The 12,405-nt window shown below is 48.1% G+C and overlaps 1 protein-coding gene across 1 annotated transcript in view; it reads right to left on the bottom strand.

The window, feature by feature from the left end:
• The window catches only part of GALNT13 (polypeptide N-acetylgalactosaminyltransferase 13), a 43,673-nt gene that overhangs the window by 18,729 nt on the left and 12,539 nt on the right, over positions 1–12,405 (bottom strand). The window contains exons 5-7 of the mRNA XM_041467318.1: positions 9,480–9,646; positions 7,608–7,815; positions 3,738–3,855 (exon numbers count right to left, since the gene is read on the bottom strand). Of these exons, the coding sequence (XP_041323252.1) occupies positions 3,738–3,855; positions 7,608–7,815; positions 9,480–9,646 (493 nt within the window). The remainder of the gene's footprint in view (positions 1–3,737; positions 3,856–7,607; positions 7,816–9,479; positions 9,647–12,405) is intronic.

The raw sequence follows: 12,405 nt of genomic DNA, 5'->3' as shown, positions 1-12,405 counted from the left end.
CTGCCACATCCCTGAAGAAATCCCCTTCTCCCGGTCCTTTCTGCACTTCCAGCAGAGCCAGAAATCCCAAATAAACCCCGTCCTACCCTGCTCAGAGCTCACATTCCCAGTCCCAGCCCTGCCTGGGTTATCCTAAGGAATAATCTCATAGGATTTTTTTTTTTCTGATGGACAATTTTAAATTTCCTTTCCAAAGCCATAGGAAATCCTTTCAGAGCATCAAGTTTTCAGGGCATTCTCCAAGTGGGATAAAACCACTCAGAGGATAGGGAATAACCCCAAATAACTGCATGGAATAACCCCAAATATCCACCAGGGAATAACCCCAAATAACTGCATGGAATAACCCCAAATATCCACTAGGGAATAACCCCAAATAACTGCATGGAGTAACCCCAAATAACTGCATGGAGTAACCCCAAATATCCACCAAGGAATAACTCCAAATAATTCCATGGAATAACCCCAAATAACTGCATGGAGTAACCCCAAATATGCACCAGGGAATAAATCCCAAATATTCACCTAGAATATGCTCATGGAGCAACCTGGGAGCATGGAATAACCACACATAAACTCCAGGGATGTGCTCATGGAAAAACCCCCAATAATTCCATGGAATAACCCCAAATACTCCAGGGATGTATTCCCAGAACAACCTGGGAGTGTGGAATAAATCCCAAATATACACCAAGGATGTGTTCATGGAGAAATCTGGGAATAACCCCAAACATACACCAGGGAGTAAGTCCCAAATATTCACCATGGATGTGCTCCTGGAGCAGTCTGGAATAACTGGACATGCCAGGAAGGAGGACACACATTTTGAGACACCCTCCATCCCAAATCCCAGCATTGCCCTGCTGGTTTCCCATTCCAGCTGGCAGGGAATTCCTCCCACACCACCATTTCTAAAAACCTCTGCTCCTGGACACTTTTCCAGCCCATTTTTGGCTCTCCTTGGAGCAATCTGCTCCCTGTGCCAGCTGGGATGGGATGTGGGGGAACTCACACCCTCTTCTGAAAAGGAAGTTTTCAATATTTGTTTAAAATCCCAACGAATCAACCTTCTGGGACACTCCCTGGGAATGTGACTGCTTCCCAAAAGTTCCTGTCCTGGCTGAGAACTGTGGGGTCCCAGGGATCTGCTCCCCTCACAGACTATGGCATGCATTCATCCCTTGCTGTTGGGATGCCAGGGAGTCAGGGAATTCTGGAATGCTTTGGGTTGGAAGGGCATTAAATCCCATCCCAATCCATACTGGGACACCTCCCACCATCCCAGGGTGCTCCAGCCTAGCCTTGGACATTCCAGGGATCCAGGGGCAGCCCCAGCTGCTCTGGGAATTCCAGCCCAGCCAGGAATTGCCCATTCCCAATCTCCCATCCATCCCTGCCCTCTGGCAGTGGGAGCCATTCCCTGGGTCCTGTCCCTCCATCCTTGTCCCCAGTCCCTCTGCAGCTCTCCTGGAGCCTTCCCTTCTCCAGGGGAACATTCCCAGCTCTCCCAGCCCGGCTGCAGAGCCAGGATTCTGACTGGCTTCTAAAGGAATTAACCCTTCCTGCTCCTCACCCTTTCCTGTCACAATTCCCACAACAGCCAAGCAGGAATTCCAGAGATCAGAACAACTCCACTGCCACATCCCTGAAGAAATCCCCTTCTCCCGGTCCTTTCTGCACTTCCAGCAGAGCCAGAAATCCCAAATAAACCCCGTCCTACCCTGCTCAGAGCTCACATTCCCAGTCCCAGCCCTGCCTGGGTTATCCTAAGGAATAATCTCATAGGATTTTTTTTTTTCTGATGGACAATTTTAAATTTCCTTTCCAAAGCCATAGGAAATCCTTTCAGAGCATCAAGTTTTCAGGGCATTTTCCAAGTGGGATAAAACCACTCAGAGGATTTAACACAAACCTAAAAAATTCAGTAATTTCATAAATAAAAATAAAGTTTATGAATAAATCAGGTTTTTCTTGACTAAAGCAAACCCTTGGAGCTGTAATAATTCCTGCCAGGAATTATCATTGTTTTCCCTAATTAAAAGACATTCCTAAAAGGAGTCATTAAAGACCCATCAGCAACAAGAAGCAGCTAAAAGAAAAAACATGGATTTTCCCAAAATAATCAAATGATACCCCATGGATGCTCCTCCTGGAAATGCCCTTGAGAGCAAAAAAGCTGGAAATCCTTTTAATTATTCTTTGGGATAATGTTGGAGCTGGATGCAGATGAGACAGAGATGATCCAGGGAAAGCAAAGGCACTGGATAACATTTCTGAGGATTCAGGAATTCACAAAATATGAGGGGAAGGGCCGGGTTCATTTTATTTTTTGGGATTGATTATTGTGAACCAGTCCCAAATCTCCTCCCTCCCTTTGGTGATCCAGTCCTGGATGTAAGAACAGCTCCAGAAGATCCCTGTGCCTCACTGCAATCCCACAGCAGGAATTTCCCCCAGAGTTTTCCTGACAGGAGATATTCCCAAATCCCACTGGATAGGGCAGCTTTGGAACCTCCCTGATCCTTCAGCTCTCCTGGCCCTCATTTTCCCATGGATTTGTTCCCTCAGCTGGGGTTTGAACCCTTTGATGTCCCTGATAAAGTCACACAAAATATCCCTGGATTTTCAGTCGGTTTTCCTTCCAGAGGCTCTAATCAATCCCAATAAACAGCACCAGGTGATTCCCTGGCCTTCCCATGGAAATATCTCCATTTATTCCTATCCCTGACCCCATCAATTCACTGGTTTAGGGTGGGAACATTTGGACTGCTTTAACAGTGCCTGGCACTCCCTGCTCCAGGGATTTCCTGTAGAACATGGAAAAACATGGAAAATAATTCCTGCACAGGGGGCTTGGCACACCCCAGGAGGAATTTTAGGGGTTAACACAGCAAAAAACATGGGAATCTCCCCACTGGAAGCACCCAGGCTCAGGAGGGGAACTGAACCTTTTGATTTTCCTGCAAAGGGAACAATTAAAGTTCAGAGGAATGGCCTGGGAAAGCTTTCAAATTCCCAGCTGCTCTTCCTTGGAAAATCTGTTCCCTAAAAAACTTCAGAGGGGTCCCTGGCAAGGAAAACGGTCCTGGCTGAATGGAAAAGACAGGAAAAGGGGGAAAGGGCATTGCCAGGATGCGCTGTGGGCACCAGAGGGATCCTGGGGGTTATTCCATCACTAAATCCAGAAAATGGGACACATCAGGGGAGTCCAAAGCCATTCCCAACATCCCTTCCAACCATTCCCCAGCCAAGCCTCAATTTCCCACTTTTCCATCCGAAGGGCAGTGACTGGATGCATTTCCCTGAGGTGTGGCTCACCCCTACCCCAGCAGGAACACCAGCATTTTCTGCAGGATAGGAATTTCCCTGGCACAGACCCAGAATTCCAGCCGGAACTTGCAAGTCCATGATGTCACCATTCCCAAAACGTCTTAAAACGTATTTATAATTTTATTTTTTAACATAAATTCATAGCAAATTTCCACTGGGCACCTCGTTTTTTCCATGAAGGAATGCCTAAAATATATGGAATTTTGGAGGGGTAAAACCCTCGATACTAAAACATTCCATGCAGCGAAAAATCCCAAAACACCCCACGAGGTTTCCCCAAATTTTAAAAATTCCATTTAACTCATGACTTGCAGGCCAGCTAAAGCAGGAGCTCCCTGAAGGAATGACAGTACAAATGGGGGGATATTTTTTGGGGGGAAAAGAAAAGGAAGGAAAACAGGAATTACCCTAAAGGACATTTCAAGATTCTCGCCACCCCAGATATCCATTCCTGCATCGTAAGTTCCTATCTCTTCAAAGTAGTTCCTGTCAATAGAAAACAGGCCACCAGCCATAGTTGGGGTCCTGGGTGGGAAACAAACAGGAAAAAAAAAAAAAAAAAAAACAAAAAAAAAAAAACAAAAACAAAGAAAAACAAAAAAAAAAAAAAAAAGGGGAGAAAGGAAAGAGAAAAGAAAAAAGAAAAAAGACCTTTTAAAGGACACTCTGGAATTCACAGCACATTTCACCACACAGGAATTCTATGGAAAACAACTAGAAAAGGAGAATTTTAACTGGATTTTCCCTGCTCTTCCCCAAAATCTATGGATCTCAGGCCCAGCCACACCCCAAGGAGCAATAAGGACAATTTTGACTGGATTTCCCTGCTCTTCCCCAAAATCCACGGAGCTTGGACCCAGCCACGCTCCAGGGTTGCTCTCATTCCCATGGATTATTTCAGGGGAATTGTCAGGATGGGATTTTTGGGATGTCTTGCAGGGCCAGGGGTTGGATTGATGGTCCCTGTGGGTCCCTTCCAGCTCAGCAAACTCCATGATCCTAACACACTCCTGATATTTAATCTTGTCTTTTTTTTTCTATTTTTTGATCTTGCCTTTTCCCTGGGATTTGATCTTGTATTTTCCCTCTCAATCCCTAATTTATACAAAACATTTCCTGGGCCACAATCCATATTTTTAGTATTTCAAATCCCAGCCTGGAGTGCCTTCAGCTTCAAAAACTGAGGGAAAAGCATGGAAATATCCACAAAAATGGGCTGTGCCGAGCCTGGAAACGCCCAAGATTTTGGGATTCTCTGACACCAAAGACTGAAATTCCTGGACCAAAACCTGAGATTTTGGACTTGATCCAGCCTAAAGCACAACCCTTCACTCTCAGCTCTTTGTGACAGCCGTGGCACAGGTGACATTTGTCCCTCTGCCCCCCTTGCTTCCCAACTCCCATTTTATCCAGAGAATCCCCCAAAATTCCAGCCAAAAACTGATGGGAAAAATACAGGAATTCAACAAACCCTATTTTTTTTTTTTTTTTGCTTCATCAGTTTTAAGAGTCCATTCAGTGTGTGAGCTGGGATTAATTTTGAGCCCTGCTCCATTTCAGGGTAAGGAAATAAGGATGGATGGATGGATGGAGCTCAGCAAGGCCCTGCAGCTCGTTAGGATAATTCATTTTCCTAATTTCCATGCACACCTGAGCTTTAATCAAGAGCTGCTGGCCCGGAGAGGAGATTTTGGATCGGGAGGAAAACAATTCCCTTGGCTCTGACAGCTTGCTTTTCCCGGGAATAAACCCCAAATCCTGGGAATAAACCCCAAATCCTGGGAATAAACCCCAAATCCGCCCTTCCCCGATTCCAGCCTTGCCAGGACAATCAGGGACAGACGTGGGAATTTTAAAAGCAATTTTGGAAGGTTTTTCCTGCCCTTCCATGCCTTCCTTGCCTGCACTATCCCTGAGCTGCCCCTCCCTCCACCTGCAGGCTTGGAATCCTTCCCCCTTCCCAGATTTAAATCCATTCCATCCACTCGGGAACCCTTTTTTGGTCTCTTTTGGAATTTTGCAGGAAGCCCCAGCAGCCACTGCAGCTGAGCAAACATCCCATGGCCAGGAATTTATTCCATTTGTTCCCTTTTCAGCTCCATTTGCAATTTTGGAAGAGGTTTTGTTCCACTCTGTGATTCCAGCAATTAAATGGAAGAGGTCAGGACATGCTCTTGGATCATTTTTCCCTCAGGGTGCTCCGTTATCAATCCCATTTTCCAAGCAATAAACCAGGAATTTAAGTGCAAATCACTGGGGTTCAAAGCTCAAAAATGCTCAGAAACCCTTTGGAATATCTGCCTTAAATTCTGAAAAAATGAGACTAAAAATCCATTTCCAACAAATTAACAGAGGGAGCTGAACAGGCAGGAATCTCTGGAAATTCTGAACATTGGGAAGAGGACAGGATAGGGTTAAGCGCAAATCACTGGGGTTCAAAGCTCAAAAATGTTCAGAAATCCTTTGGAATATTTGCCTTAAATCCCAAAAAAACAGGAATAAAAACCCATTAACAGAGGGAGATCAACAGGCAAAAATCTTTGGAATTCCTGAACATTTGGGAGAGGATGGGATAGGGTTAAGTGCAAATCAAAGCTCAAAAATGCTCAGAAATCCTCTGGAATATCTGCCTTAAATCCTGAAAAAACAGGAATAAAAATCTCTTTGCAGCAAATTAACAGAGGGAGCTGAACAGGCAGAAACCTTTGGAATTAGGCTGGAGCAGCCAGGGACAGTGGGAGTGTCCCAGGGTGAAATGGGATGGGATTTAAGGTCTTTCCCAATCCAAACATTCTCATTCCTCCTTCCTCCCCCTACTGAGTGGAGACACTCTTTGCTTGATACAAAATTCCCCCTTTTTTCCAAGACAGAGCCTTAAGCAAGTCGTGAAGGATGAAACTGAACTGGACACACAGAGCTGGATTCTTGCTAAGCACCCCAAATGTCCTTTGCCTTCTGAAACCAAACACTTCCCAAACCCCTGCCTAACCAACCTGGGAGTGCTGAGTTTCACCCTGGAAAATTCAGTAACTCGTGCCCCGATGCCCAGCCCAGCCCCTGGGATAAGGGGAGTGCAGCAGGCAGGACTGCTCCCTGGGATGTGAATTTAATGGGACACAACCAGAGCTGCAGGCCTTTCCTTGGAAAACGCCCTCCACCAAAATATCGGGAAGATCAAAGGACTTGAAGTGATTTTTAAACTGTAAAAATTAATTTTTTCCTCAGTTCTGCATCTTTTCCCTGTGGAATCACCTGACAGCTCCTGCGAATTTCTGGGATTGATTCTCATCATCACCTGATCCTGTTTTATTTGGGAAGCAACACCTGCTTCCCATCCCTGCAGCTCTCACAGCAGCAGGACTGCCATTCCTGCACAGAAAACACGGGAGCAATCCCAGGTTTGCTGCATCCCAGCAAAGCCACAACCCAGCCCAGGGTTGGGAGAGGAAGAGGGCTGGCAAAAGGATTCCAGCCCTGGAGCTGCCCCATGGCATCACCTCATCCTGCTTTTCCCAAGGAATGCCATCCCGGGCAGGGCTCCAGCAGCACAAAATCCCACTAAACCTGACCACTGTGGGAGGGGGAATAAACTGAGGAAGAAGGGGAAAAGAGGAGGAAAGGGTGAAAAGGAAGAGAAGGAGGGAGAAGAAAGAGGGAAAATAGGAGGGAAAAAGGAAAAGGGAAAGAAAAGGGAAAACAGAGTAAAGGAGGGGAAAAAAGGGGGGAAAGGGAGAAAAAGGAAGAAAAAGGGAGAAGGGGGAAAGGCAGCGAAGGGGAAGAAGAAGGAAAAGAAGGGAAAGGAAGGAAGAGGAAAAAGGAAAAGGAGAATAATGCAGAAAATCAGGGGGAAGAGAGAAATGGAGGGAAAGAAGGAAGGGGAAAAAGGGGGGGGGAAGCAGGGGAAGAAGGAAAAAATGAGGGAAAAGGGGAGGAAAAGAGGGAAAAAAAAGATGGGAAAAAGAGTGAAAAAAGGGAAAACAAGAAAGGAGAAGGAATAAAAAGGGTGCAAATTTCCCTGAGTTCAGGGGGTCAGGGAGAGAAGTTGTTCCTGGTAAAAAACAGGGAGAAACCTTCCTTTGAATGGGAGAGATCCAGACCTTGGGAAAGCTGCTCCCACATTTATTCAGGAATGAGATTTTGACACAAACATCAGCGAATTCAAAAAATATTCAATGTTCTCTTCATTGCAGCTCGGTGAATCCTTTTCATTCCCATTTTTCAGCAGCCAGGGAAGGGCCTGGGGCAGATCCCTGCCTCTGGAGCCAGGAATTCCTCACCTGTCCTCCTTGATCCTGGCCAGCAGTGGCTCCAGCCAGCCCAGGGTGCACTCGCAGTGGGCATCCAGGAATGTGATCACCTGTCCCTTGGCAGCTGCCGCCCCTCGGAGCCGGGCCCGGATCAGCCCCGACCGCTGCTCCATCCGCAGGATCCGGACGGGCACCTCCAGCTTCTTCACGTAGTTCTCCAGGGAGGCCTTCAAAAACTCTGCCAGAATTGGGGGGGAACAGAAGGGAAATGGGATTTTTAGGGAGGTTTTATTCCAGGGTAGTCACAGAACCTCTCTGCTTGGAGCATCTCATGGCGGTGGGCTTTAAGGTCGCTTCCAAGCCAAACCATTCCCCGATTCCAGGATAATATCTCAGGAATTTTAAATAAAGCACAAGCAGCTCCTTGGAATGAACCAGCAACCACAAGACAAAGTCACTTTGGGCAATTTGCTGCCGTTCAATTAAAAAAAAAAAAAAAAAGTTTTTTTTTTTTTAATGGATTTCCCCATTGGAGCTTTTTGCATGCTCTTAGGAAAAATGGGAATTACTTGGCTCAAATCCTCCTCCACCTTCTGGCATAGGGAATCATTAAGCCACTTAATGAGCAGGGAAATCCAGGGAGTAATTAGGGTTCAATTAATGCTCCATGGGGCAGAACTGAAGGATGGAGTGGCTGCAGGGCTGAGTTTGCCATTGGGCTTCTCCAGGAGTCTTTCTCATTCCATTGATTCCATTTAAGGAACTTGATGGGATTCCTTTTCCAGGGAGTCCCAGTTCCACAGGCAGAGATTGCTTTTTAAAGTTGGGGGTCAAAACAGAAAATAAAAGAGTGAAGAATGCAGGAAACAAAGCACAAAGAGAAGCAACAAAGGCAGAGTTGGAATGAGATGGTCCCTTCCAACCCAAACCACTCTGGGATTCCAAGGAATTGACTTAGTGGGGATATTCAGGAAAATCTGAAACATGGAATGAGGAGAGTGGAGAGACGGGAAGGAAAGGATTTACCTTTCCAAGAATATCAAATTAACTGAGCTGGATCTGATCCAGGGCCTGAAGGGGCTCCAGGAGAGCTGGAGAGGGACTGGGGACAAGGCATGGAGGGACAGGAGCCAGGGAATGGCTCCCACTGCCAGAGGGCAGGGATGGGTGGGAGATTGGGAATGGAGAATTCCTGGCTGGGCTGGAATTCCCAGAGCAGCTGTGGCTGCCCCTGGATCCCTGGCAGTGCCCAAGGCCAGGCTGGGCAACTGGGATGGTGGGAGGTGTCCCTGCCATGGTGAGGGGCTGCATTAGGTGCCCTTTGAAGGTCTCCTCCAAGACAAACCATCCTGGCACTCCATTAATTTTTTCCAACCCCTCTCCCCACTCCCTCTGGATCCCACCACTGCTGGGATGAGCTTGGTGTGAACCACACTGCCAGCCCTCCCTGGGTAGTTATGGTATTTTCTGAAAAATCCTTTTGCTAGGATTTTCCCCTCCTGAGGAGCTGAGGGCTTCAGGGAAGAAATATAAACAATAACTGTGTGCTGTTGAATCAACAGGTGCATCTGGGATTGGTGCATGTTGGTTGTTTCTAATTAATGGCCAATCACAGAAACAGCTGCATTGGACTCTGAGAGTCACAAGATTTTGTTACGCATGTTATTTTATTTTTGTTTTTTCAAGCTTTCTGATGATTTCTCTTTTTTTTTTAGTATGGTTTTTATGTAGTATTTTAATATAATATATATCATAAAACAATAAACCGGCTTTCTGAGAAACACGGAGTCAGTCAAGCCTCACGTCTCCACACACGGGAAATCCTCAGCACTCCCTGAGCTGCAGGACCCCCCCGGGAGGAGGGGATGGGCTCTGGGATGGGAGCTGCTGGGCCAGCCCCACCTCTCTCGCTGGCATCATCCACCAGGACGATCTCGGCCAGCAGGCGCGGCGGGGAGCGCTCCAGCACGCTGTGGATGGTCCTGAGCAGCGTGCTCCAGGCCTCGTTGTGGAACACGATCACCACGCTGGTGTTGGGCAGCTCCTCCGGGTACACCTTGCTCTTGCACCTGCCCAAAAACAGCCGGCAAACGGGGAAAGGGGGGTCAGGGCAAGGGAGGGACAGCCCCGAGGGGATCCGCGTCCTCCCGCTGTGGAAAAGGGGCTTGGAAGGCGCTGCTGCCGCTTCCAGGGGTGGGGATGAATTAAGGGGCAAATTGGAGAGTCAGAGACTGGAATTCCAGTGGCTCTGAATGGAAAAGGGTGATTGGAAAAGGATGGGAAAGGGGCCTGGAAGCAGCCGTGGCTCTGCTCCAAGGGGGAGGTTCCACATCCAGACAGCCCAGGATGGTGGGGATGAATTAATGGGGCAAAGTGGAGAGCCAGAGACTGGAATTCCAATGGCTCTGGGGCTCAGGGAGGATGGAAAAGAGCCCTGGAAGCAGCCATGGCACCTCCTCAAGGGGCAGGTTCCACAACCAGGTGGTTCAAAATTCTAGGAATTAATTAAAGGGGCAAAGAGCAGACCCCAGAGACTGGAATTCCAGTGGCTCTGAGGCTGAGCCAAAATGGAAAAGAGCCCTGGAAGCAGCCATGGCACCTCCTCAAGGGGCAGGTTCCACAACCAGGTGGTTCAAAATTACAGGAATAAATTAAGGAGGCAAAGTGGAGGTCCAGAGACTGGAATTCCAATGGCTCTGAGGCAGGATGGAAAAGGGGCCTGGAAGCAGCCATGGCACTGCTCCAAGGGGAACTTGCCACATTTCAAGCTGATGGGATGAATTAAGGAATTAATTGGAGACCAGAGACTGGAATTCCAGCTGCTCTGAGGATGACACAGGCTGGAGAAGGGGCTCATCTCACTCTGCCATTCCTGATATTCCCAGCAAGGACCCAGCTCAGCCCCGGGGATCAGACTCCAGCCCTGAGCTGTTTAATCAGGAATTCCAGGTGCAGCCATTCCCAGGCTGTCCCTGACTCCAGGGAGGTCTGGAGCACACTGGGAATGGCCTGGGATGAGCTGCCAAGGAAAGGCAGAGCTCACCCAGCACTGATCCACCAGGAATGTTTAAATCCTGCCTGCTTTCCCAAAGTTCCCACTCAAGGAAGCTGATGGGATGAATTAAGGAATTAATTGGAGACCAGAGACTGGAATTCCAGCTGCTCTGAGGATGACACAGGCTGGAGAAGGGGCTCATCTCACTCTGCCATTCCTGATATTCCCAGCAAGGACCCAGCTCAGCCCCGGGGATCAGACTCCAGCCCTGAGCTGTTTAATCAGGAATTCCAGGTGCAGCCATTCCCAGGCTGTCCCTGACTCCAGGGAGGTCTGGAGCACACTGGGAATGGCCTGGGATGAGCTGCCAAGGAAAGGCAGAGCTCACCCAGCACTGATCCACCAGGAATGTTTAAATCCTGCCTGCTTTCCCAAAGTTCCCACTCCCTGCCAAACCCTGCCAGCTGAACCAAGCACCATTCCAATATTTAGGGTATTTCTGGGAAAGCCACCAATGTGGGGCACCTGCACATCCTTTAAAAATGGGAAAGAGCCGTGGATTTTTCAAAGTTAATCCATGCACACCAAAGCCTTCAAATCCCCCTCCCAAATCCCATTTCCAGAGGTCTGTGGGAAAGCGGGATCCCAGATTTCCTGCAGATTCTCTGGGAGAAGATACCATGGGAAGGAGGTGAGGGCCCTTCCAAGGCAGCCTGAAAATTCACCCTTGGGAAGGAAAATCCCTGCAAAATAACCCTGAGTTTATCTGGGCTTTTATCCAAACTGCTCCTGCATTTCCTGCAATTCCAAGCCCCTTGAAACCAGGAATAAAGGAAATACAAAACCCCCTTTGGAACAATTTTCCTTAAATAAAATCTGTTTTCTGCTCCATCCGGGGATGTCTTGGGGGCCCCTCCGAGGCTGCCAGGGAGGAAAATCTGTTTTCCATGATTTCCACACTAATTAAGGAGCTGACAGCTCCTCTTTTCCAATTATATCTCCCATGCAAACGGCTGCTCCAAAGGCAGCTGCAGCCCACGTGGAAAACATGGAAGGGAGAACAAGCACTCTGCTTCTGGAAGGGAAATTTTCACATGTTCTCGCAATAAAGGAGAACTTGCAACAATCCCAGGGTGGCCATGCCCACGAAAAACATTCCAGTACTTATGGATATTCCAGGGAGCGACAGAATTGCCATCTTCACCCACAAGCTCAGAGAATCCCAGGATGGGTTGGGATGGAAGGGACCTGAAATCCCATCGATCCCACCCTGCCTGGCAGGGACCCCTCCCACTGTCCCAGCTGCTCCAGCTGGCCTTGGGCACTGCCAGGGATCCAGGGCAGCCCCAGCTCTCCTGGAAAGCTGGGCCAGCACCTCCCCAACCTCCAAGGAAGGAATTTTTTATCCACCACGACTCAGAGCTGGAAAAACCCCAAATCCAACAGGTCCTGGTGCAAAACAAATGCATCAGGTGTGGCTATCCAAAAACAAACCAGTTTTCCCTCCCCTGAGGGCTGAATTTCAGGAATAATGAATTTTGGTCTCACCTCAAAATCCAATCAAGAATTCCTGCCCTGAAACACGGATCTGAGGGATGGATTTTCCCAATTAAAGGGAGTTTTCCCACACATCCATTGCCACTACTCCTTCCCAAGCCCTTTCCCCCACCCAGGATCATATCTCAATGTTTTTTTCTTTGGAGAATCCCCACAAACTCCAGCTCCATGTTTAACCCTGGCTGCTGTTCCAGAAATCCCAATGTTTCTGCTCAGCCCTGGATGTTCCCAAGCACTGGAACACACCCAGGAGCCAATTCCAGCTGCAATCTCCAG

Source organism: Pyrgilauda ruficollis, unplaced genomic scaffold (assembly GCF_017590135.1).
Source record: "Pyrgilauda ruficollis isolate IOZ18807 unplaced genomic scaffold, ASM1759013v1 scaffold205, whole genome shotgun sequence".
NCBI lineage: Eukaryota > Metazoa > Chordata > Aves > Passeriformes > Passeridae > Pyrgilauda > Pyrgilauda ruficollis.
This window is presented reverse-complemented; position numbering and strand designations above follow the sequence as displayed.